The following is a 26,724-nucleotide window of genomic DNA, read 5'->3' as shown; positions in this document are numbered from 1 at the left end:
AGCCTTCGTATCCCCTTCTTTAGATATCCCTGGTTGAAGATTTAGATTAAGTGGACGGGAAGGCAAGGAAGCTAATCTTCGTGTCCACCTTCAGGCATGCCTTAAAGTGTCCTGCCAAAGACACAGCCGCATGCTCTTGAGCGGTGTCGAACCGGCGCTCTTTCGATTGCCGTTCCAGGGTTCTCACCACTAGGCTATGCAGCCGGCGAGGCTAGGCTATGAAATCAGCTGATTCGCGTAGGCTAGCCTATACGTTTTTTCGAAGAGTGTGTTACGTTAAAGTGCCTACCTGAGCAACGCATTCTAAGGACTGATCTCCATTCAGCGGCACCTATTGGATGGAATAATTCCCCAGAAACAACACTTCAATAATGGGAAATTTCACTCTGTCAATCTCGGTAACCGGCCGCAAAATTTTTTTTCTTACGAGATTTTTGTCTCATTTACATATTTTGGTAAAAGTTTGTATTAAAACCGTGTGAATGCAACATTTTCTTGTTGGCACCGTTGGTTCAGTGGTTTCATCCTCTGCATAATGATCATGAGAACGAGGGTTCTATGCCTGTCAAAATCAAACTTTTTTTTTTTAAATTTTAAAAGAGCTTTTCAAAAAAAGTAGGCTTAGGGAAAGCTAATATTTTATTATCATTGCAGAATTTCATTGGCAAATAGTTATTTTGCAATCTGGATCAACCAATCTCTCAAAATACTTTCGGAAAATCTTACTTTTAGAGTGACTAGAATCAATGAGACAGAAATCTCGTGGGGAAAAAAAATCGCAACCGGCCCTGCATTAAAACACTCTACAAGCATGCGAAAGTTGACACAAATCTGCCAGGAACAAGAATATCTAGGGATAATAATACGGGTTTGGAAACTCTGTGGAACAGAAAACACTTTTATATACACCAGTATAGGGTCACTATTCTTTGCGTCGCTGTGATAAAGGTTTACATAAGTTGACCTTAAAAAGTAGCAAGATAGTAAACAGACAAGAAAAAATGTAACAATCAATGCTTCTGCCGTAAACAGTAAAGTAGGCTATACACTTTCCTATTTGCTTAATGTGTTTGTATTCCATTTGTGCAATCCTGTCGTAGCCTATTTCGTTTGCTGATAAATAATTTCAAAATCGAGTATTAGTTTTAGTTTTTATGACTTCTTAAACGTATTGATTTCGTACCGTACTGGGTTGGTTTGTGAATAAGTTCATCATAAAAGCCTACGACAACACATTTCACTCATTGTTGAACACTCCTCATTGACTTCTGATCCAGTTTGCAATACGCAAAATGCTTCAATTCAGTTCAGTTTGTTTTTATTTCTGACCATCACCACGAAAAAACAATAGGATAGGCTGCCGTATGCCAAACATAGCAGAGGTCTAGAAAAACGTAGAAGCGACAAAACGCGAACGTTATAACGTGCATAATACCAAAGCAGGACAATCAGTTTAAAATATGGCACGGTCGCAACACCTCAAAATACTAAACAACATCAGGAAATTTTTGGATTCTTTGCATTCATTTAGTTTTTCATTTTTTGGAATCGTAGGTTTAAACTTTTATACATCAAATAAGTTTTGATGTGAGTAGTGGCTTTGATGTGAGTGTACATTTTTTATTGTTATTGCGAAATTGAATTTTAGTTGATACAAGAGAGGGAGAGAGAGAGAAAACTTTTATTTTGTTTGTTGCAGAATGGGACGGTACAATTATTATACACAACATGAATAGAATAGCACAAACCGAGTTCTATTTTGATAATTCTTCTGTTGTCATAGTAATATATAGACCCTACTGATGTATAGCACTGAAAAGAGTTTCCAATCCTGTAGTTATAGATATCCCTGGCCAGGAAAAATCTTTGACTTGCAGAAGCTTTTTCAGTCGGGGGATAAAAATTCAACGTCGTCTTTTTTTCCTTTCCATTTTCAATTGTTTTTGCGTTTACTGTTTGGCAACTCTGCTGCATCATCTCTAGAAAATCATTATTTTTTGCAAAATGTTAAGATAGACAATTGGGTGGTCCGGTGTCTAGAAGGGTAAGCTAGTCTGTTTGCTTGAAACTTTTCCTTGTTTTAGCTAATTAAAATTTGTATTTTGGACTTTAACAGTATACACAAAAAGTACAAGCTGGTATGCAAATTTTGTGTAGTGTTGTACTACAGATGACATGGTAAGATACCGTATATCCTATTTGCCAGACGTTTTGATTGATTGAATTTTTATCCTTGGACTGGGAAAGCTTCTTGCAGAGCTTAATCCTGGCAGTTTCACATACTTGTAGAGGCTTTGAATCACTGACGCAGGCCTGGTCACTGAGATTGACAGAGTGAAGTTTCCGATTGTTGAAGTCTTGTTGCCGGGGAACTATTCCATCCATTAGATGCCGCTGAATGGAGAGCAGTCCTTAACATGCGTTGCTCAAGCGCACACCCCGAGAGTCGAACCAACGCCGCTTGATTTTGAAGCTTCTTCGTTCCAGTTTTGATTCGATTGGTCCATTTAACCAACTCACTTTAAAAGAAAAAAGATTTATTGTGTTTGTGAACGAATGTTTTGTTGGTATGTGTATGTGCTAACTTGCTTCAATGGGCATTACAACTGTGTGATATTGGCAGTGGCTATTTGACCGGCGCCGGTCTTTGAATCTGAAACACTATTTGACCGTCATTATACAGTCACTTTTTTTTCTTTTTCTCTTTCAAAGCAAAAGACGAGAAGCGCATATAACTTCTAAATCCAACCATCTTACTCAACTCGTAACGTGGCGCATGCGATACGTCGCCGCCTCCGACTCTAGAGGGACTGAGTTCGATACTACCCGGAAGCGTTCTTTTTTTTATTTTTTATTTTTTTAACTAAATTTTGACACGAAGTGCATTTTTGTAGTCAGTTTTTAATTATTTTTTATGTCTTTTCAAATGTGAGTAATAAAGTTAGAGTTTTTTTAATTTGCTGGAATTTGAGAATTTCTCTGGGTAATTTTCCGATTGTGGCCGTGCTAACTACTGATACGGTATATAGCCTACATAATTTTTCAATTCAAGCACGTTTTAAACTTTTCAATGTTTTGCCACGTTTTCCCGTTCATTAACGTGCTGGGAGGTCTATATCGATTTTTGTAGTTAGTATCTTTTTCGTCCCGGACGCGTTAATGACGAAAAATAAAATGATTGATTGATGTGACCGTGTTTGCCGAACGAAGCAATACATTTTTGCTCTCAACAAAATGCACTTTGGGTCAAAATTTAGTTTAAAAAAAAGAACGCTTCTGGGTAGTATCGAACTCAGTCCCTCTAGAATAGGAAGCGGCGACGTACCACACGCGCCACGTAACAAGTTGAATAAAATAATTAGATTCAGAACTTATATGCGCGCTTCTCATCTTTTGCTTTGAAAGAGAAAAAGAAAAAAAGTGACTGGGCAATGACGTAATGACGGTCAAATAGTGTTTCAGATTCAAAGACCGGCGCCGGTCAAATAGCCACTGCCGTGATATTATCATGGTACGGTACCGTAGCTTACGGTTGATTTTGATTGATTTTATAACTGCTCATCCACATCAATATTGGAACTGGCAAATTCAATCCACAACACTTTTCATTAGGCTGTCATTCATTACTACATGTGTGTTTCTCTCTGTTTTTGTTTTATTTTTTGCTATTTTTTTTTTTTGGGGGTTTTGTGGCCGTGCTAACTACTGATATATAGGCTAGCCTACTACATAATTTTTCAGTCAGGCACATTTTAAACCTTTCAAGCTTTTGCCATCTTTTCCTGTTCGTTAACGTGCTGGTAGGTTTATATCGATTTTTGTAATTATTATCTTTTTCGTCCCGGACGCGTTAATGACAAAAAATAAAATGATTGATTGATTGAATCTTTATCCTCGGACTGGAAAAGCTTCTTGCGGAGCTTAATCCTGGCAGTTTCGCATAGTAGAGGCTTTGAATCATTGACGCAGGCTCGGTCACCGAGATTGGCAGATTGTAGTTTCCGATTGTTACGTAAGTCTTGTTGCCGTGGAACTATTCCATCCATTAGATGCCGTTGAATAGAGAGCAGTCCTTAACGCGCGCAAATAACTTAATTAAAGCCTGTGTTACTTTGAATCTATGATTTTTATCAAATTTTTCAAAATTGCGTAAACTGAACATTCAAGAATACATTTCAAAAAAAATTACCGAAAACAATTTGTTTTCTATGGCACTGGCAAGGCCCAAAGTCCAATGTTTCATTTATTTTTAATTTTTTCAAAATGACCAAAAAGTGGAAACACTGCACGAGAATACATCACTATCGACAACAATAACAAAAGCCATGTTACCATATCTGATGTTTTGATGTTGAAATCTATGTTTTGATGTACATGTATACATATTATACATAGCTTACAGTTAAATCGCCCGCAGTAACAACTATTGCTCGATCAGCTGATCGCTAGTCTATAGTAACGTAGACTGTACAGTTACACGCTTCGCTGCTCACACCCATTCTCGTTTTGAAAGCTCTGACAAAAGTAGGCGCGGAATGCTGATCAGACCGCAATGGGGCAAAAACTTTTTGAAAATTGTTTTATGGTAGCATGTTAAACACAAAGAACGTGTACAATTGCCAAGTCAGGTTTTTCCTTTAGTATCCCTTTAATCCTTAACAGTTTACTGCTCACCAGTTCACGAATCTCAAGCGGGTCAGTCCATCCTTAATCAACGATTTTTTTCCAATTTGTCAACCCACATTCTCCAAATTTTACGAAACTTGGTACACTGATTCCAATAGCTAAAAAAAATCATTTTCTCCAAATTTGAGCATCCTAGCTTGAGCGGTTTTGGAGATATCGCATTTTGAAATTTCCGCCACTAGGTCCAAATTGTGTCACGCTTCAGTGAATTTGAGCTTCTACGGCTTCCCCCTTACAGTAAATCGATGGAGTAAAATGCTATTTCCCCATTTTTGAGGGTGCTGAGTCTAAAAAACTGGGTTAGAACATTCTAAATAGTTGCCTTCATGGAGATTTTTGCTGTTTGATGTGTCTCACTTTGTGCACATATTCCGAGCCGCTATGACACTTTACGAAAAAATGAAAAGTCATTTTTGGTAGTTGAAAGATGATATTATTTGAATTTAGTGAATTTAAGTTTTGCATATGGTTGAGTAAAAAGTTATCAGTAATTCGAAAACGAAGTGTCATATGTTCTACATTACAGGTGAAATTAAGCACTTATTCTATCTATCAGTAGCCTATACTAGAGCTGTGTATAATTTAGTAATGGATAATATCCCTTGTTCAATTGGTGTGCACTTGAATGAAAATGATGAATGTCATAAACAATCTCAAATTCGCCAGAAAGGCTTTCTCTCATTTGAAGAAATTGATAAAGAACAACTGCAAATCTTACAAATGCGTGCTGAACTGGATGACGACATTGTCTTGCAATATGGGAACATAATGTTTTCACCATGAAAAGATTTTTTGCACAACTATGCGGTTTGTTTTTCAAAATGTTGTGACATATTTAACACACATTCAAGACTTTGGTCTCATAAAAAGCCAAAGAGGTCTCATGAAATCAATCTTGCCCACGCTTTATTTCTGAAAAATAAAAACCTAAAAGCTATTCCTGGACAAAAACTTTGTAGGAAATTTTCACCACATGATAATTTTTATAATGCGACCCTGATTGTAAGTAGTTTCTTATCAATTTCATGGAAAGTAAAGATGTAAATTTTGAAACTGAATATCAAATAGCATAGTAACATTATTGCATAATGAGGCTTTGCTACTTATTTTTGGGATTGAGTTTTTTTGTCACATATCCATGATTGTTGCTTGCATAATATCCTTTGTACTAACTGCTTAGAAAGTATTTTAAGCAGTAGTCTACTTAGTCAGTTTATACCTATTATGCCTTAACACATAACTATTGGTGCAAATAGTTCAAATATAGCATTTTCACTTCTTAACGTTATATAGCTTTCAAACTAAAACGTCATTTTTTATTATTATCAGCTTATGTGGTTAAAATAGAGACAAAAGTTGCATTAGAGCATATATAAACATGGACTTTCTGGAAATTTTAAGCCAAAAACCAACATTCTAGCTTAACCGGTTTCCAAGTTATGGGATTTTCATGAAATTTGACCCTCGGATGACCTTTAAAATTTATGGGCCACCTGGGTGTAGGTGGCACAAACCCAAAACCTTCTCAGAAGTTGGTTTTAGGTCCATGCGCCACTTTTGGTTAATCTGATTTTTTGATTTGAAAAAAAAAATTTTTTTCACTCCACCCTATTGTACGCGAATAACTTTGTTTCAGAAATCGGAACCAATCTGTGGAATTTTAGTGTTCCTTTTATTGTCTTTGCCAATGAGAATCTTTTTTTCAATTTTTCTTTGCAAGCTTCAAAATCCGGTCAGGCTTGACATTGAAAAATTGAATTCCTTGTATGTTGGGCCCTACTAGACCTACTAATTAAGCGATTAGTTTTTGTCAATTATTGCCATTGTTACATTCATGCAACGTCAAACAACGTTGATTCGCCGTTAAAGGAGCAAAAGTGTCCAGCCGCGCCGTTTGTCTCAACTCTGCTACTGGTAGCCCAGTGCTATAAATCAAGTAAATTGCGCAAACCTGTGAGAAATTTCATTTGCGGCAAAAGTCTGACTGCGATTTCCACTGCTTTTACATCGTTTTAACATCGCCAGATGTTAAATCGGTGTAAAAACTGTAGCATTGTTCTTCAAAGGAGTAATTTTCTCCCAAACAACGTTATCAATTAACTCTGCTGCCAAAATGCTCTAAATTTGTCGTCTCAATCATCACAGTTGCGTTTGTTACGTCACTGATATTAAACTCGCAAGTTTCATCCCGCAACCCGCACATACCAATCACAAAAAATATGCGGAACTGAATTACCAGGACCAGACGTTGCTGCGTACCAATTGTATGATTACTTGTTTCCAAATCGTGTTAGAGGAGACATAAACTTAAATGTAAAACTAGGCTAGCCCAACAACCTAGTAAAATCGCCCTTTTGTAAAACGCACAAAATAACCTTAATGACGTGACAGTATGTGTTCGCCCGCCCAGCTATTTTGAAAACTCGGCGCCTATGGATAACGATATACCTTATCAGACTGACCATGCTATAACAGTATGGCGAAATCAATTTCTCATATTAAAAATGAAGCTGGTACACTGTTGTTGCAAGAGCAGCAAAAATTATTCTACAATATAAGGTTTAAGCTAACCGGATTTTATGAAAATTTCACAGATATTGTCCTCTTTGAATGAAAACTATGGCTAAACTAAAAATATTACCTCTCCCATTTTTTCATATGTTATAGAGATGGTATCAAGGAATATTTTTCATGTGAACAAGTTTTTTGTATCACGTGATCCACAGGGTCAAAGCAAAGGTCAAAAGGTCATTACCTCTAAACATGCTTATTTTTAAAAATTAACCACAGAAATGAAATCCTTGACCAATTTCCTGCAAAATGACACCAATTTCATTAAAATACACCCAGTGGTTGCTGAGAAATGGCATTTTGAAGTAAGCCGGGTACCCCAATTTTCCCCCAAAATACGAAATTTCACAGCGCCATATCTCTGCCATATCTCCAAAATCACTGGCCGGATTTTAATAAAATTTAAAATTTATTCGTTTTTGCCCAAAACCTAACCACAAACCAAATTTGATGTAAATCGGTGATGGTGGTGTTAACAGCACTGGGTGAATTGAGCTGGAATGACCCAAAAAATCATTTTAAAATTGCAAATATATTACAAAATAATTGTAAAAGTTATTTTGCTAGATTTTAAAGTAATACACTGCAGATTCATTATTGCAAAATACATATTTTGTACCTGAAAACAATGAAAACTATTAATACTACAAAAAGTGCTCAATGCCAAGCAAAAAGGCAAAGCAGAGCGAATTAAATCAAATATAGTTATTACTATCTGAAGCCTTTACAAATTGTTATTGGATTACTGTTATAATATTTAATATCTTTTCAGGAATTCAGGTTTAGAGTTTTTTTTTGCAGATTAAATTACAGTTGTAATATTTAATATCTTCTCAGGAAGTACAGGTTTAGAGGTTTTTTTTGGCAGATTAAATTACAGTTGTAACATTTAATATCTTTTCAGAATTATCGATTCTTTACTGGTTGCATGTTTTTTCAGACCTTCTGATGATCCATTAGGTGAAACAATTTGTAAAGGCTTCAGATAGTAATAACTATATTTGATTTATTTTGTACCTGAAATATGATTTATTTAAAATATCCCCCTGTCCAAACAGCTAGGAATATTATGTCTTCAGAAGTGTCTTCAGTGCACCCACACTTCTGACTTTTATATAAAACCATGTCGAAACTACAATAAACTCATTTATAATAAGTTATTTAGCACTTTTTCAGTTCCATTTGGGTCATTCCATGCCAAATGAGCAAATTTTTTTGAAAAATTACACCACATGTCATAGATTTTATTGAAATTTGGCATACTTGTAGATGTCAAAGAAATATTAAGAATGCAAAAAAAAAATTTGAAAAATTTTAAACATTGGTGGAGTTATGGTCGTTAGAAAAATCACCGTTTTTGCCTGTTCTGCTTCAGTGATTTTGTCCAATTTCTTGTCATATTTGTAATTTCTTAACCTACGATCATACAATATGGCTGAAAATTGCTAGACATACATTTTAAGACCCAAGGAATCCAAAAATATAGATTGAAAAGTCGTCAGAGAAATGCTTGATATGATTATAAAGGTTTCAATTTGATACATGCATTTTTCGGAGGCCAAAGTTTAGGGGCCTATAAAAAAAATTTGTATAAAAATTAAGAACTGAAATTCACATATTTTATACTTATACCAATACTCTTTCATGTCAAATAAAAAAATTGAATTAATTTTGATAACTACTATGATAAAAGCTAAATTTTCTGACTTGCAAATTTTGTACTTTTTTACACTCATTGTACAAGATTTTTGTTTATGACATCACAATTTACATTATTGTTTGTTGATGACATCACAATTTACATATTGTTTGTCATGACAATTGTTATGTAGCTCATCAATGAATTGAATACTGGTATATAATGCACTTAGGTTTATAGTGTTGTAGGCCATGCACCATAGTAATATTAGTGGTAACTTGTAGAGTTAATTACCGTACTCTTTTAATTGTGATTTCAGTTTTAGGTTGTCCTATTAGTAATGTATTATTCCTAACATACTCGACAGATCTTGCAACCAGGAAATATACTTTTCCCACTGTTCAAGTGTTCAAAGCCCATCTATCTGCTTGAAGCAGAGAAATGTTAATGTTCATAATAAACATGTTCATCTGTTTCTGCAAGTCCACCAATGCCCACAAACCCACTGCTTCTAGCAAAGTGAATTTTATGCCACAATTTCTCCATTTTTTTGCAATGCCGCATTGCTGTGATGAATAATTGTGTTATTGTAGAAGTAAAACTAATGTAGTGCTAATAGGACAACCTAAAATTGAACACTAAACCTAAATGCATTACTAGCATTTAATTCATTCATGAGCTACATAACAATTGTCATGACAAACAATATGTAAATTGTGATGTCATCAACAAGCAATAATGTAAATTGTGATGTCATAGACAAAAATCTTGAACAATGAGTGTAAAAAAATACAAAATTTGCAAGTCAGAAAATCTAGCTTTTATCATAGTAGTTATCAAAATTAATTCATATTTTTTATTTGAAATGAAAGAGTATTGATATAAGTATAAAATATGTGAATTTCAGTTCTTAATTTTTATACCCATTTTTTTTATAGGCCCCCAAAGTTTGGCCTCCAAAAAATGCATGTAGCAAATTGAAACCTTTATAATCATATCAAGAAGTTCTCTGTCAACGTTTTAATTTACATTTTTGGATTCCTTGGGTCTTTAAATGTATGTTTAGCAATTTTCAGCCATTTTGTTTGATCACAGGTTAAGAAATTAGAAAGATAATAAAAAATTGGACAAAATCACTGAAGCGGAACAGGCAAAAATGGTGATTTTTCTAATGACCATAACTCTACTAATATTTAAAATTTTCCAAAAATTTTTTTTGCATTCTTAATATTTCTTTGGCGTCTACAAGTATGCCAAATTTCGATAAAATCTATGACATGTGGTGTAACCCATTTGCTCATTTGGCATGGAATGACCCATTTGCAGTTCTTGATTATGCTTGATGAAAAAGAGTTGTTGCTTAAAAAAATGTATAAAATGATTGGAAATAGTATAAAAAAAGTTTTTTAACATTCCAATCCAGGCCACATTCTAACTAAATGCCTGAATTCTGTTCCATGTTTTGTAGAGGTTTCACAAAGTAAGTTTATTGTCTGTCAAAAGATTGATTGCTGCTCATTACTTAAACATCTGTAATGGCCCGCCAAAAGCAACCTCAAGTTTTGGAAATTAATCCACCTTCTGAGCTGAAATTTGTAGGTAAGAATCTTATCACTTATATACCTCTTTCATTGTATATATGTATGCTTTGGACCTTTTATAAATACAATATGTACTTACAAATAAGAATATTTAATCTTGTTATGTACTTATCCTATTTAAAGTGTGGTTGATTTACGCACTCATCGCACTCATAAACATAACCTAGAATTTTTGAACCTGGCATAGCCCAGTAGCCCAAAGTAGTCACTGGGATAACTGTTTGAAACATCCACTGAGAGTTGATTAATTACATAAACAGAAATTTTTTTAAAAATCTTGGTTTAATGTCATTTGCGGTGGGATGGCGCAGCGGGAAAGGCGCTCGTTTTCTAATCATACAATCCTGGTTTGACTCCCGGCTTATGCTGGTTGTTCACAAAACACCGCTCACCTCTACCCAGGTCCCAGGGTGTAATAAATTGGGTAGGCGTAGTTGCTGAAGTAAAGGCGGCCGAGAGAAAGGAACTGGCCACCCTACTCTCGTTAGTGCCAAAGGCTTAGTATAATGAGAACCTTATCTTCTCATCCCCCGATGCTTGGATTCAAGTATGGGACTCACCTTTACCTTTCAATGTCATGTGTTCTAAGACCACTAGGCCATTAACTCTGCAAACTTTATTTCAGTTGTATTATTCCAGGTCCCTTCAACGATGTAGTAACATCTCACTTAAAACTGTCAAACCCATCAGACAAGCGTGTTGCATTTAAAGTAAAAACAACAGCTCCACGAAGATACTGCGTGCGGCCAAACAGTGGTTTTATTCAACCCAGTGGAACAATTGATGTTTCAGGTACACAAACACATGCTGCTATCAGGTGCTGAGTAAAAAGTTCCGTATTTCATATGTTTCTTATTCTATCATTTTGTTAATGTACACTCTCAACATTTAGAGGCCTCTTTTTCAGTGTCCATCACACTTTACCGATGCATGTAAGTTAAGTTGAGTTTATCGTGTTTGTAGTTTAATTGTAACTATTTGACTGACATGTGCAGTTGTGCAATTGCATACACATTAATAATTAAGAAAAAATACCAGCAACTTGTAGAGAAGTGTAATCCGTTTAATGACATGCATCATTTTGGAGTAGCCTACCTCTGTTCTCAGTTACTTTTGAACTAAGCAGTCTTGCCATTTAGTAAATTTGGTAATATTATACTGCATAAGTGCATAGAGATATGCGTTCATGGTATTTGGCCAGAATTGCTCTTCGCTAATTGTTTGCAGCATTGTCTGAATGTGTTAGATTTTTGCAATGTTATTACATATTTTTTCTTGAAACATAGCATATGACTGACTTCAACGTACTCAGGCCAATTACATGTTTCCATACCTTTTAATTTCATGGTTTCTGTATTTTCCTTTTTTTAGTGATGCTTCAACCGATGGATGGAGACATCTCTCAAGACAGGGGAAAACATAAGTTCATGGTTCAGTCGCTTTTTGCTCCTGGATCAGTTGAAGATGTTGAAAAATTGGTACAGAATTTTTAGCCCTCAATTAAGTGCTGTTTTGGTATTGTCTATATCAGTGATTCCCAACCGCGGCTCTTAGAGCCGCATGCGGCTCCAAGCTAGCCTTCTTGCGGCTCTCGTTGACCCCTGAAAATCCCACAAAAAAATAAAAAAAAATCTATTTATAATAACTAGGGCGATTATTTTATGACTTGTCAAAATTGTTTACAAACTGTATTGTCGTTGTGTCGTAGAGGTTGCATTGTCAGTGAAATTTTCATTTTACATCTTACACAGTGATGTCAGGTTGTTTTTTTGAAAACAAGAAAGTGAATCTAAGAAACAAGCCCAAAACAGGCAAATCAACACAAAGACAAGCCCAATAATTTGCAACCAATACCAATTACCACAAAGCACGCTTAAAGCACACATAGGCTATCCGCTAAAGCACACGTTAATTACTTGAGTGTTTTCATGCGGCTCCATACGTACTTTGAAGTTTGAAATTCGGCCCCGACACCAAAAAAGGTTGGGAACCACTGGTCTATATACATTGTAATTGTATACCGTATACTAGAACTAGTGCATGGTGCTTCAGATGTAGGCTGGTGGCCGCCATACAAGCTGCAAGGTCTAGTTTTTCTGTTGCGAGTGCCAATGAGTATATTTAGAAGATGTTCTTGTTGTTTACGACTTTTTGATGCTGCATAAAAGGTTGTTTTGCATCGCCACTTGTTGATTTCGTAGTAACGTGTGATGACTGATGATTGTAGAAATTAGTTTGCAGTAGAATGTTGATGATTGTTTGCTGTGTTACTTTCGAACAGTATTCGTGACAGCCACTTGTCATGAGACTTTACTGCAATTGCGAACTTCACAATTCTTGAAAAGAATGCTCAGTATTTTCTTAATTTTTTACCAAATCACCAAGAACATGAAATGTATCATGCACCTGTCCTGTATATTTGTACGTTGCTGTTGCAATCTATTTTTCAGTGGGCTGAAGCAGCACCAAATGACTTAATGGACTCGAAGCTCCGCTGTGTGTTTGAAGGGGAAGGTTCTGCTGAGGTAAGTGCTTTACATAGTTTATGTTGAATCAACACAATGATATTGCTGGCTAATAATTAAATAAATTTCTTATATCAGAATTTATAATAGTTTAAAAGTGATTTTGTGTCGCCGATTTCAAAATCATGTCCATGTTTTAAACTGAACAGCAGAACACTATAGAATTCATTATACAATACACAATTACACATTAATATTCACGTATATCGGCTTTCGTTATTTCGACAGTTTCTCCTTGTTTTGTGGTCCTGTAAATGCTTTTTTTCAAATACATTCGACTTTGATTACATCAAAATTCAAAAGTTTATTGCACCTTGTAGTTACAGTTGCACACCTTCTGTTCATTCCTGGACGTAATTCTACTTACGGTTTCATGGTATTACTACATTAGAAAGGGCTGAAATTCGAGAGCTAGATTGCTTCCACAAAGCGGCAACCACTGTATAGTCAGGAAGTGAAGCATTCGCTACCAAAATTTCTGCTTTAACATATTGAATTAAGCTGTGGCAAAAATGCCGTTTTTTAGTAGGAAATACGGCATCTATCATAATATAGCATGACTGATAACCTCGCTCAGTATCGTCTTCATCAGTACACGGCTACACGCTATACAGTAGTTGCAAAATGGGTTCTTTTATAATGAATAATGCTAAAAAATAAGACTGCAGCATGTTGAACTAAAATAATGAATGCATGTTCGCACTACTGCGTGTAAAGTACAATATAATATATATATAGATGTTTTCGCTTTGTTTTTAACTGAGTGTCTGTTAAAACACGACTTGTAACTTTACAGACCCTTGCGTTAAGCTCAAATGTTGAAACAAAACCGAGTGATTCTCTTTCTATCAATCTATCAATACCCTTTTGCCGGTTTGAGATGTCATTGTAGGCCAATTTACTTAACTGTACTGATTTGTGTAGCAAGGAGCGTTCTTCTTACAAAGAAATACTGTACAACAATTTTTTTCAGATTTCATGTTTTTGTGTTCAAAGTCGAAATACATACAAGTACAACTTGTTTAATAGAATCGACAGAACATTCGCTACACAAGAGCTGAAAACGATTCTTATACAACTGCACTAAACGATATCATACGACAGAAATAAAACTCAAATGTTGTAGCCTCGTCGAAAAATATATAGACTTTCGTGTGACATAAAATACAAGCAAAAAACTTATGAAGGCTATAATACAGTATAGAAAACAGGCTCACATCCGGACAATGTCACACACTGGACTTTGTTGCGTTGAAAAGATGATTGGCTACTTCGATTAACATTCATGGGAATTGTCAATTCATCACTAAATGTGTGGTTTGCCCGAAATTAACCGGATTTTGTGATAAACAGATCCAGAGCGCAATTGCTGCTTCCCTCCAGACTGGGGTGGGAAATCAAGAGGAATTACGATCTCTGATGGAAGAATGTAAAAGACTTCAAACTGAAAACGAAGAGCTCAAGTACGAAGTGGGACAGTCACAGGTGAAATGTGTTGACGATGTTTTCAATAGCTTTCAGTACTAGAATATTTTTTCAAAAAATCCTTATTATGATATTGATATACCCTTAATTTTTCTACACTTTGTTGTATAGCCACATTTACGTTTTTTATAATGTCATGTATATTTCATAACATAAGGAAGAAGATTCCCTGCTTGAACTATCTTCTCCAACCAAAGGTTCAATTGGTTCTGTTTTACCATCTTTGAACCAAGCAATGACGGTAATCGGACTAAATGCAAGGACAGATATCAAACAGCCATTGTTTCGAACGGTCGTCTTATTCTGAATCAAGCAGACTAGGTCACGAACTCACAATTTATTTTATGTAGTTGATTTTATGGCATGCGGTTTATTCCTTTACTCCACACTCATAGATTGCGGAGGACGCCATCTACCAGTTCAGTGGAGCACGGTGCGCAGTTGAATTAAGTTGCACCCAGGTCTGTCTTGGCTGAGCTATTCCATTAAGGTGGAGTTAAGTTGCCCCAGAGTGACATTTTAGTTGATAGATACACTACTTGTGCCACACTAACAGCGATTTTCAGACTCAGTTTAAAAGTAATAGGTAGTGATACTTTTAGTGATTTACTCAGCTAAAAATATCATTGTTTTAATGTCCCACAATTGGGGTCTGCGTCTTTTAGGTGCAAACAGTTAGGTGCCTGCCAAATAGCCGCACGCTTTGTGGCGTCAGAATATTTACATTTAGGTCCGGCGCACTGTGGCCCCCGGTCATTTAGGTGCTATTCGGTGTGTCAAATTACACTCATCACTTATCAGAAATGCTTGATTATGCGACAGTTTTCCCTGCTGTGTTACAAAGTGAATTTTAGTTGAAAACATCAGTGTGCAGTGCTTGCTAAACCTATCCAAATAAGTAACCTAGCTGTTGCAAACTAACAAAATATCGTCAATGCAAGCTGTGTATGGTAGGCTAGTCTTACATAATATAACTTGCTGATTATAATTAGCAAATGGGCGTTTTTGACTGTCTGCAGTATTACGATCAAGCACCTATATAATGAAATAAACTTTATTGGGAATAGCATGTAAATGACCGGGCGCCGCACCTAAATATCCTGACGCCACAGTGTGCGCACCTATTTGGCAGGCACCTAACTGTCTGCACCTAAAGGACGTGCTCCGCACAATTGCCAAGCTTCAGATTGTTTATGTCTTTACTTGCATGTTCAATTCTATCACCGCATACATTGATTGGTCTATCGAAAAATCGTTATTTTAGGTACACAGTCTTCGAAATTAGCATATTTTTACTTCGGAAAAAACGTTGTCGAGGCCAAACGGCATAAGTTGAAATTGCCTCGGCAATTGCTGTAAACATTTATTACGAAAAGATTGTACCAAAACATGTAAAACGAGAAGCGAAAAATATACTAGAGTAGTCTATCACGACCGCATTGTTTGATTTGTTGTGATGTAATAATACCAAAAATAGCGATAAAGCGAGCAACGCGATACGCACACTGTTACGGTAATTCACGTTAAATAACTCACGGGGGGGTAAGTTAATTTTGGGTTGATTCAACGTTCGAGTTATCACAAATGGATTTAATTTTCCCAGCGGGTTTATTGCGTAACAACAATGCCCAATAAGAAATATACGTTTGTTTTACAATAATTCGACATATAGCGAGGTTGAATAATCATAAAATAACGTTATTTGCTCAACCAAGTACCGGTAACAAATTAATAGCTCCCTGCGAGAAGATTGCCTCGATTTACGTATAAGCTAACATAATTTCTGCACAATTGGGACACTGCGAGCAACACAAAGTCTGTTTGATAAAGAACTAGTCAGAATCGGTATCATCTGATGCTGTATCAGCTGGACGAGATAACAGAAAGCGAGGCGCAATAAGGAGGTGATGCTTACAATAATTAGACGTCTACTGGCGTTAAATCAATGCAAATACGGTGGTATTTCTATAAGAGATTCAATTCTCCCAGCTGGGCACGTGTCTAAGCGCCGGCGAATTAGGAAGTAACCCAAATAAAACATCCAGCAATAGTAAGATTGAATCAACATGCTAGACTGGTGTAGTCTAAGAAAATTAGTATTTTTTTGTAATCTTGTGGTCCTTGCAAGCGCTCGTGTGGCTTCGGCATTTTTATTGCCGACGCTAATGCGCCATTCATGCATCTGCGTCGGCAATTGCCAAGGCTAATTTCGAAGACTGGGTACAAATCATATACACTACACATACAGTGTGTCTGACTCGAAAAGTAGTTGCATTTTCCGACTAGACAGTCGAGACCTGTCTTCTTGGAATATTCACAGGAATCATTTCTATTCAGCTAAATCTTTGACACTTGATTGTGAACTGTCTTTAGGTCAAACCTGCTAATGTTGCATGCCTTGTTTTAACGTAGGTAATGATGAAAGCTGTTGGTATATGGTTGTCAAATCGTCATTATGTCTGTCTCTGAAGTTTTCACATCTTTGTTGTGGAATCTTTCAATTTTTCTAGCTTGATGTTAGGTCATATTTTGCTCTTATCAGTATACTATACAGTAGGGTGTACCATTTTGCAAAAAGTTTTTAGAAATTAGTGCGGCTATGTATCACGGGTTTCCACTTTTGTTAAAAAGTATTTTGGTGGAGTTTCAAAATTTTCCCGCCAAAACTGTAGTTCTGCCGCCATTTTGAAAAAATGGCGACCAGATGAGATATCATGAAAATCTACAGCCTTAAACTTTCGCAATGTGATCATGTAATATGTCGATTACGGGGTTTTTGGGGTCACAGAACACGAATCTGAAGTCAAAAACGCTCTACGAGAACAATTTTGCAAAGTGAAATTTCACCCCTTGAAATTAATGGTGAAATTTTACAGACATGGATACAACCTGACCAAGAATACCTCACGCCAGAATGAATAATCCTGAACTATTGTCAAACTTTTGAAATAATAACACGATTAATTTACAAACAAATTGAGTTAATCACTCTCAGACATGATCCATCCCTCTTCTGCATGCTATTCCTTATCATCAACGCAATACCAGAGGCAAACACCCAATTCACTAAATTCTTGACGAATTTCTTTGACAATTGAGTTCGGCTAACGTAGCATTTTGTAATCTGAGAACTGTTTTCTGTGCCTTTGCACCTGTCAATAAAATCAGTGAATAGCATAATCCCGCGTTCCGCAATATCGTTGACCACCCTTACGTTCAAAGTGAATTTGTTTAGTTTCTTATAAATTTTAGAAGTTTTTCCATTCTGATACTGGCATTTGTAGCCACTCTTGATCAGTAAGTTCCAAATTGCTTTCCCAATTGTTGCCTCCAGCAATGTACAAGCACCTTGCCACCTCCCTGAATTGGCTGCAGGCGTATCAAACAACATACCACCAATGACAACTTTCATTCTCCAGTCTTCTACCAACTTTATTACGGCCTGTTCCTGAGATAATGCGGTGCCGTCTGGTATCTCACTCCCAGCACTGCTGCTTCATTTCTGCATTACCTTCATCATCAAAACTAACGCCAGACACATATACAGTTATACACAGTTAACCGTTCTGATGAAACATATCCTCTCATTTTCAGAATCTTACCGTCCCAGTGAATTATTTCCAAATCAGGGGCCTGGAACTCATCTCTGATATTTTGGCAGTGAGAGGACCTAGTCTTATTAGCTAGTCTATGAGCTGTTGTGGCTGAGATATTGGTATCAGACTTGTATGCCGGACGCTTGAGCCACAGCAGCCACGAACATTGTTCTTTGCCGATAGCTCAATCCAAGTCGATCAGATGTTAAAGCTGTAAGCAACATAATATTCATTTTCTTTCTCTTCCTTTTAGGAGTTTTCCAGTTGTCACTTTGTGTTTCTTCATCTGTACTCCAACTTCACTGTTTTAAGATTGTCAGCAACATCCTCTTTCTATTACCTTTCACCAGCTGCACTGTGTCGTTTTTCTCTAGCTAAGTCCCGTCTCTTCTGCAGAGCATCTGTGCACAATGCGCAACCTAATTGATCTCGCTGGAGTTGATTTTTCAGATGTTCCAGATCTGTCTCCCAGTCAATGATACCAGAATGCATGATAATTGGCTGCGAAGTAGTCTTACATATTCAGAGCATCCTTGAGCTTTTTTTCCATATCACGCTAACGTTTTTTAAATGAATCACTTTTATTCCTCTCACGCCTAGAATCAAGTTCTAGTTGATACCAAGTTTAATACAAATTTCTCAGATGCCGGTCTATATCCGCATTTTTAACAATAACCTTGTACGATTCCTTCTCTGATCCAGATTGTTTCTCGTTCTTCTTACCAAATACCAAACCCACGCCAAAATGATGTTTCCATACCTGGCAAATTTCCTCCCTTGCTATCACGATGGATTGGTTGATCGTTCTGTGACTTTCGTCTCTGAGGAACAACAGCCTAGCTAGAACGTCAGAGCTTTTAGGAAGCTTAGAAACATCTAGTCTTTGCTAGTGTTCCCAATGAGGAAATACTTTCCTTTTGGTGTTTGTGCCAATGACCGGTATGCTTCACCGGCCGTCTCATTCAGTGGCATAACTGATCTGAATCTGTAACTTGGGTAGGATCACTAGCTACTCTTTGAGTCACTGTAGTTTATGATGATCTTCGTCGTGTAGAAGTAAAGCATTTACCCAGTTGGGAGAGTTTACTTTTGTTTTTCGAACCTTTCGGTCTGCCGTGGGGTACTCTGTTGCTGCCCATTAGTTAGTAAGTAGGTATAGGTTAGCAACTAAGTAAATATACAGGCTACTGTAGACTAGTTAGTAGATATTTTTTGGATCTGAAGTAGCCTACACGAGAAAGTACATGTTCATTTTTCCCTCAAATTTATTGATATAATCACACCAACTAGAAAAATTTTTGCATACAATACATGCATTTCAAGGTTAAAATGACAATAAGATGCTCTTTTCATGTAAATCTGCAGTCCAAAACAGTGTGGTCACATCTATATGTCAAAACTCACTTTACAAAATTGTTGCCGTAGAGCATTTTTGACTTCAGATTCGTATTCTGTGACCCCAAAAACCCCGTAATCGACATATTACATGATCACATTGCGAAAGCTTAAGGCTGTAGATCTTCATGATATCTTATCTGGTCGCCATTTTTTCAAAATGGCGGCAGAACCACAGTTTTGGCGGGAAAATTCTGAAACTCCACCAAAATACTTTTTAACAAAAGTGGAAACCCGTGATACATAGCCGCACTAATTTCTAAAAACTTTTTGCAAAATGGTACACCCTACTATACAGTAGCCTACTGTACTAGGAAGAGAACGTCTTTGCGAAAGACGTCCTAGAATTGAACCATATGTTGTGATTTCTGTTTTATCCACGTTCCTGAGCTTGTTTAGTTTTCTAATCTGTGGGCGGCGGTGCCTTTTAGTCAAACAAGGTTCATCAATCTACATTGCAACGTCACCAAATATTGCAGCAATGACAAATTGTATGAAACTTCTGAACCTAGAGTGATAAAATGAGCACAGTTTCAACTGTTCTTTTGTCACAACAGCTTCGTATCTTGTGTATGCAGAAGCCGAAGTCTGCTCGATCTCCCGATAATTCTAAATTGTCTGTGAGTATTTTCCACGTATTGCGTTGAAAGAACGTCACCAAGTTATACAGATGTACCAGCCGTATTTATTCAATTCATATGGAACCTTTGGTTTATATTTTGTTGGCCATAAAAAAATTTCTGTTGTAGTAGCGGGAGTGCACTGTGTAACAGAAACACGGTGGTAAAAAGCAGACACTACTGTATTCAAGCGAGCAAACATTCTATTTCTTCCATTATGCTGCTATATCATATTTTGGTGGCTGTAAAAAGTTAATTCACCGCTTTTTAGCCTACAACGCGGAGGCGTACATATATGTAATGGCTTACTGCACCGCCATTTCCTGTGGTTTTCCACAAAAGGTGGCGGCTTGCAGTTGAATAAATACGGTGCTTGGATGCTTTTTGAAGACTTTTACCCACGAAGATGCAGTGTTGCGTTATTTGGCGAAATTATATAAACGTCAACCAAACCACGGTTTTTCATTTTAAACCACACTTTTGCCACTTTTGTGCCGAGTTTCTATCATTGACCGGTAGTGACCACGTAACTGTCGCCGTCTTCACATGAATCTGATTGTGAACTACACACTTTTTCACTTGTTTGTATCTCACAGCTGTTCACGGTGTGTTCATTGTTCAGCTGAGAAAAATTGTGTTTTTTTTCACTTTTTTGTCTTTTATTAAATTTATGGCGATTCTGAAGACCTGCTGACAGCCGCTTCAGCAAAGCAGTATTTGGTAATGTTTTGCTGAAGTCAACTCCAATACACAATTAAAAAAAAGAGAAAAGATTGGGCTGTTGCCAGACATTGAAATCATGTGCAACAGTCAACTGTTGTTGGGTTGATTTTAGATCACTTTTTGCCCAATATATTTCAACCTCCTTAAATCTCCTGAGACTTTTTGCTCTCCACTTTTTATCAACACGGTGAAAATTTTATGAATTGAAAAGAAAAGCAACAACAAGGTTCTGGAATTCGCAGAACAGAAGCGAGGTTTATAACAAGTAGCGGGTGGCAGATGCAATTTCCAGGTCACATTCACTGACATAGGGATCTGGAAAAAGTAGCACCATTAGGCATGGTGTAAGGAAAAAGAAGTAAAGTTCAACAAAGATTAACATATTTAAGTAACCTGAATCGATTGGCCACAAACACAACAGTTAAAACCAACGATTTTATACGGATGTCAAATATTTGGGGGTCTGCTACTCTTCGGCTAGTCCGATTCGGCTGCAGTCTTTTTCGGCTGGTTTGTTGGATTTACGGAAGGATTATGTTCGGTTACAGAAGGATTATGGTTGGATTTTCAAAAATTTGCCGAATGGGGCACTAGCCGAGAAAGACTGTACCCGAATAGGGAACTAGCCGAATTGGACTAGCCGAAACGGGCCATTCCGAATGTTTGGAAGGCCATGGTCGCCAACGTCTGTATCAGATCAGGTATATAATCATCATCAATGTCGTCTCAGGTCATGTGATGTGACAATATTTCCATTTCCACTGTGCAATGTTACTGTGAGTCATCAGCTAGTCCTGCGTCTCTGGCTATTGTACAGTGGCCACCTCATCCTCTGTATTTTCCAATTACGCAGTGGATGACCAGAGCAAAAATTAAGAGCTCACTTTTGGTTTGTAATCAATAATTCATTTGATTGGTCGTCATTTAGAATTTGATGTATGTAGATTGTATATTATTCTTGTCTTGACCCACCAGAAGCAGTTCAAAAACGAATTCTTTCTAATTTGGATTATGGATTTGATCTCTTCTACTTGTGTTAACCAGCTGTCACAAAAATACACTTTTCCGCTTTTTACGACAGTGCTGAAAACTTTTTATATATAATTTGAGCACTTAAAGAATGTGGTTCTACTAATTTGCAGCATAGCCTTATAGGCATATACTGTATAACGAAAAAGTTTTCATCAACAAGATAGTTGCTTTTTAGTAGAAGAGAATGGTGAAAAGTTGTCAACAAATATTTGCACAGAAACTATCTCAAATACAGTATGTAATGCCATCAAAGGTCTATCTCATTTACCCGCTTCTTGTCTACATTCTATGCTACATTGTGTGAATAAACGAAATCAAAACTAGGTGATTTTTTCATGTCACTTCACTGCGGTCACCTTATGATTCCACAAGCAACTGTTAGGCCGGTGCTTTTTCAACCTTTTCCTTTGCATTTCAGGGTGGCGGTATTGGAGCCTTGAAAATAATGTCGCAAAAACAAAAGCAACTTGTCGTCGTGCTCGCCGTTATCGCTTTATTAATCGGCGTCGCCGTCGGTTACTTAGTCCTCTGAATGTTCTATTTATATTTTTCTGTTAATAAATTTCGTTGTTTTTATTTTGTTCCAACCTAAAAACAACAAAATTTACTTTGAATATGTTTCTTGGGCTAATTGACAAACAAACCAGCTGCTTATGTTTATCAATTCCGCGATTCTTGTGGCCGAGGCAATAATGTGTTCACATATCCCCGCCGATGTGCTCAAGTTTATTGTTCTTCCAACATAAGTAAGATAATTCCACGCATTTCTGCCCAGGTATCTGAAATCGTTCCAATGAACTGTTTCAGCCAATGCACAGATTTGTGCAAAAGTACGTTAAACTGACGTGTGACTTTTGAACAACTGCATAGATTTTAAACTTTATGTTACATAACTTTGTTTATCCTTTCTTGTCCAACGTTGAAAAGACGTAGCACATGGTTGTTGAAACCCGTGGTCCACTTATGTTGTAGTGTTGACTGTATAGTGGTGTACAAATAACGTTTGAAGAAAACATGTTGATGTCGAAAAACTATTTTCTGATGCTGATTGAATGCAAACTATCAGAACCAAACAGGGTAGCTATCACCCAGCCAGCAATACTCGTCTCTTTTTACGTTGATTTAGCGTTTGCTAACGTTGAATCAATCTAAAAAGTGGCGAATTTTTCTGGCCGGGCTAATGGAGATTGAAAAGCGTTGTCACATTCTAAAGGGCATCGATGTTCGTTATTACAAGTTTATTCTCTATTAACAAGATGGACACCGGTTTTCTACAAATTGCTCTAATTTTGTTGTAATTCTTGTCTCGCTTTGTAGCACTGTCCCTGCCCTTAAATGTAAAGAAAACGACAAACGCTGTAAACCCTCTCTATTGTCAATTATTTTATTTTGTCCTTATAACATCACAATTCATTACATGTCTGCTATTTGGTTACATATTAGGGTGTTTCAAAATTTCACCACTTTTAAATTTCAAAACGAGTACCTTTTTTTCTGATGGAGTTTTGGCCGCTGATTACGAATCTGGCATTATTTTTTCATTATGACGTCATCTTGAGGGTGCCCCACGCGATTTTTCGCGTTTTTTCAATATCTCGAAAACTACTTGGGCTAGACGTATGGAATTTGTATCAAATGATGCAGAATATACGATTTCCTATCTATACTTACGAGAGGTTAAAGTCGTATCTGCTTCAGAAAAAAAGTAATTTGAGAAAAACACTTTTTTATTGTTTTTATATCCATATCGATAATCTTCGAGCTATATGACAATTACAATTGTGATTTTCGATTTTTTAGATGACATGAGTGAAATATATTTCATTAACATGAAATAAGCATTCCAATGTGTGGATGCCTCGACCATGCCGTTCCATGAAGAAATCGGCCAGGCGCTTATTTATACCAGATTTTTTCCCTGTGTTTAATGCAGTAGTATCTGACATAACTGAATATATTTTACTTAAAGTATCCTCACAAATTTGCTCGGTAACACAGTTAAAAATGGTCTGAGAAGTTACCGAAATTCCTTCCAAAAAAGTTTTCACAGCTATAACTTTTTCACATTTGACTCCTGTATCCACAAATTGTCCCAAAAAGATGTACCTGTCCATTTTGTTTATGATTATTCCATCATAGCATAATTGAATTGCTTTAGCATGTTTCAGCTCTTACTCACATTGATTTAAAGCTTCAAGTCGACACTGCTCGCGCTTTCGAAGTACAGTTGTTGGCGAAGCAGAAATATTTTTTTCTCCAACAGTTGATCGCTGCAGATCGGATTGTTGGCGAATCGACACTAAATGACGGTCTGCTTTAACACAGTCACTGGTACTGATCGAAAATAAACGTTTTTTAAGGTAAGCTTTTCCTCCTGCAAGATGCTTGGGAGCAGGTTGGTAATCCAGGTCGAAATAGGTTGACGTGTCCCTAACATTATCACTCGTCTCTGCTTCCAAAACATCATCATTGCTCTCATTAGAATTTATATTTAAATCGAGCTGGCGCGGTCTCAACGAATTGAACAAAACTTTAGAATTGGATAGGCCTCCGTTTATTGTAGCTCTTAATTTACTGGATGTGGTTTTCTCAATATCATCTTCCGCCGTGGTGCGTCGATTGAGCTTGATTACACTCTGCAGCTTGTGTATATTAAACACTTAAACAGTGCATCTTTGGATGAAGATAAAATCATTCTTCTAACGGATCTTTGATCTTTCAGAAACATAATTTCTTTTTCTGGAACTCTGTGGTCGAAACTGCAACTACAAATCAGCTAACCTTTATACATTTGAAATATATCTGGTATTTCACACCGGCACTTGGTTATATCAAAGAGCTGGTCGAGCCAGCCATCGCTGATTGAAATAAGTTTCAATTTCTTGGCACGTTTTCTTGCCACAGCAAACTTGTGAATAAGTTGCTTCAGTTTTGTATGGATACTTCTCAACTCGATAGCAGGCAAGCTGGCTCTTCTCCACAGTTGAACTATGTCATTCATAACTACATCTTTGATATCATTGAATCCTGGAGTTTTCTTCAAAAATTTAGTGTCTGTATCCATTAAAAGCTGCTGAATATAATGATAGTGCTCTATAACTTCTCTACACGTTGGTAATGTATTTCCAAGTAACTTTTTCGAGACTATCAGAGACTTAACCTCAACAGATCTCAACCATGCCATATCCCTGCTTATACTGCATTTAAAACTGACCAACTAAATTCAAATTGGAAATTGTTTTTATCCCTTAAGACCCGTATTGTCAACAAACAATTATCATCGTTGATTTACAAACAATTACCATTGTTATTACCAATTACCGAATTGACGTCACAATGTATTGTCATATAGCTCGAAGATTATAGATATGGAATGGATGTAAAAACAATAAAAAAGTGTTTTTCTCAAATAACTTTTTTTCTGAAGCAGATACGACTTTAAACACTCTTAAGTAGAGATAGGAAATTGTATATTCTGCATCATTTGATACAAATTCCATACGTCTAGCCCAAGTAGTTTTCGAGATATTGAAAAAACGCGAAAAATCGCGTGGGGCACCCTCAAGATGACGTCATAATGAAAAAATAATGCCAGATTCGTAATCAGCGGCCAAAACTCCATCAGAAAAAAAGGTACTCGTTTTGAAATTTAAAAGTGGTGAAATTTTGAAACACCCTATTACATATGGATTTGTCCTGATTTGACGTCGAGACTGATTAACAGAAGGCTATGCTTCTGTATCCCCAGACAACAAATCAACCACTTTTTAGATTGATTCAACGTCTGCAGACGGTTGATGTGCTGCCTGGGTCTTGTGTTAACGCTCTTGGTGCAATCTACATTCGGGCATTGCTGGGCGAGAAAATTACATAAAAAACATCCATCTTTGCTAAATTTTCACCAACCATATTATGAACTTTCAACCAGCTCTTGTGTAAGCCCCGTGTACATTTGCCATCAAAAGTCTCAACTATTCGTTTATGTGGAAAAACGTAGTATTATGACGTGAGGTGATTGTCGACGTTTTCTTTTGTTATTTTAAGTGTACGTTTGCTGTGAAGAATGAAAAACAAATTAAAACATGAATTTGGGTTAAATATAATTCAATCTGTTAAAGAATTCCTTCAGTATTTACTTGATGAAATTTTCAAGAAATGTGTAGCCTCCTCCAGCTCGCAAAATTCGCCCGGTTTACATGATATCTACAGACGTCAAATCAATGTAACATGAGGGGATTTTGCTAGCCGGAGTAGGGGTTTTCCGCCTGGCCTTGTACTATTGTACTACAACCCTGTCGCACCTTCTATTACCATTCGCTGGTTGTGTGTCGCGATTCATGGTCAATTTTAAATGTAAACATTTGTGAAAAAAAAAACTGTTTCTCGTGGTTATTCCGCAAACAACTCCCGTGGATATCTCTTGTGAGGTTTACTGCAAATGCCATACTGACAATTCGACGCTGGAAGTGATAACTTTGATATGTAGTTTAATGGTTGACTTCAGTAGCCTACCATCGACGTCATGGGAACTTCACAAAAACGAGTTTTTTTTTAAATAAAAGAAATTTGTAGCTTGTTTCTTTACAATCACCTGTATCAATGCATCAAGAGCATTTCTGGATGGAAATCTGCATATTTGTGTGTATGTTTAGGCTAATATTCGAACTGAACAATTTGGGAATCGCTTTGCGAAGAGCTTGTCTGTGTATCACCTATGCTATGCCGTGTGCGTCATCTAGCGGAAAACCTTACTTGGACAAAATCTGCTTGGTTTCCGATAGATGGCGTTGTTTATGATTTCGACTTCAATGCGTTCTGGTTCAAATAAAAATTTCACTATTACTGTTGCAA

At 36.7% G+C, this 26,724-nt stretch overlaps 1 protein-coding gene across 1 annotated transcript; it reads left to right on the top strand.

Annotated features, from left to right (window-relative positions):
• The first annotated feature begins 2,125 nt into the window (after positions 1-2,125).
• LOC145771631 (vesicle-associated membrane protein-associated protein A-like) lies at positions 2,126-26,724 on the top strand. Its single transcript, XM_082583352.1, has 7 exons — positions 2,126-2,178; positions 10,365-10,495; positions 11,137-11,289; positions 11,869-11,975; positions 12,948-13,022; positions 14,376-14,507; positions 22,292-26,724. The coding sequence occupies exons 2-7, from the start codon at positions 10,432-10,434 to the stop codon at positions 22,403-22,405; spliced, it is 645 nt and encodes a 214-aa protein (XP_082439478.1). The 5' UTR covers positions 2,126-2,178; positions 10,365-10,431; the 3' UTR covers positions 22,406-26,724.

This window comes from Aplidium turbinatum, chromosome 6 (assembly GCF_918807975.1).
Source record: "Aplidium turbinatum chromosome 6, kaAplTurb1.1, whole genome shotgun sequence".
NCBI lineage: Eukaryota > Metazoa > Chordata > Ascidiacea > Aplousobranchia > Polyclinidae > Aplidium > Aplidium turbinatum.
Note: the sequence above shows the minus strand (reverse complement) of the source record. Positions and strands in the feature narration are given on the sequence as shown.

What these genes read in the sequence shown, in the direction of transcription:
- LOC145771631 (XM_082583352.1), top strand. Translation starts at nt 10,432, where the DNA reads ATGGCCCGCCAAAAGCAACCTCAAGTTTTGGAAATTAATCCACCTTCT. An exon ending in TTCTGAGCTGAAATTTGTAG is followed by an intron (nt 10,496 to 11,136) that starts GTAAGAATCTTA and finishes GTATTATTCCAG; the next exon opens with GTCCCTTCAACGATGTAGTA. An exon ending in TTGAAGATGTTGAAAAATTG is followed by an intron (nt 11,976 to 12,947) that starts GTACAGAATTTT and finishes TCTATTTTTCAG; the next exon opens with TGGGCTGAAGCAGCACCAAA.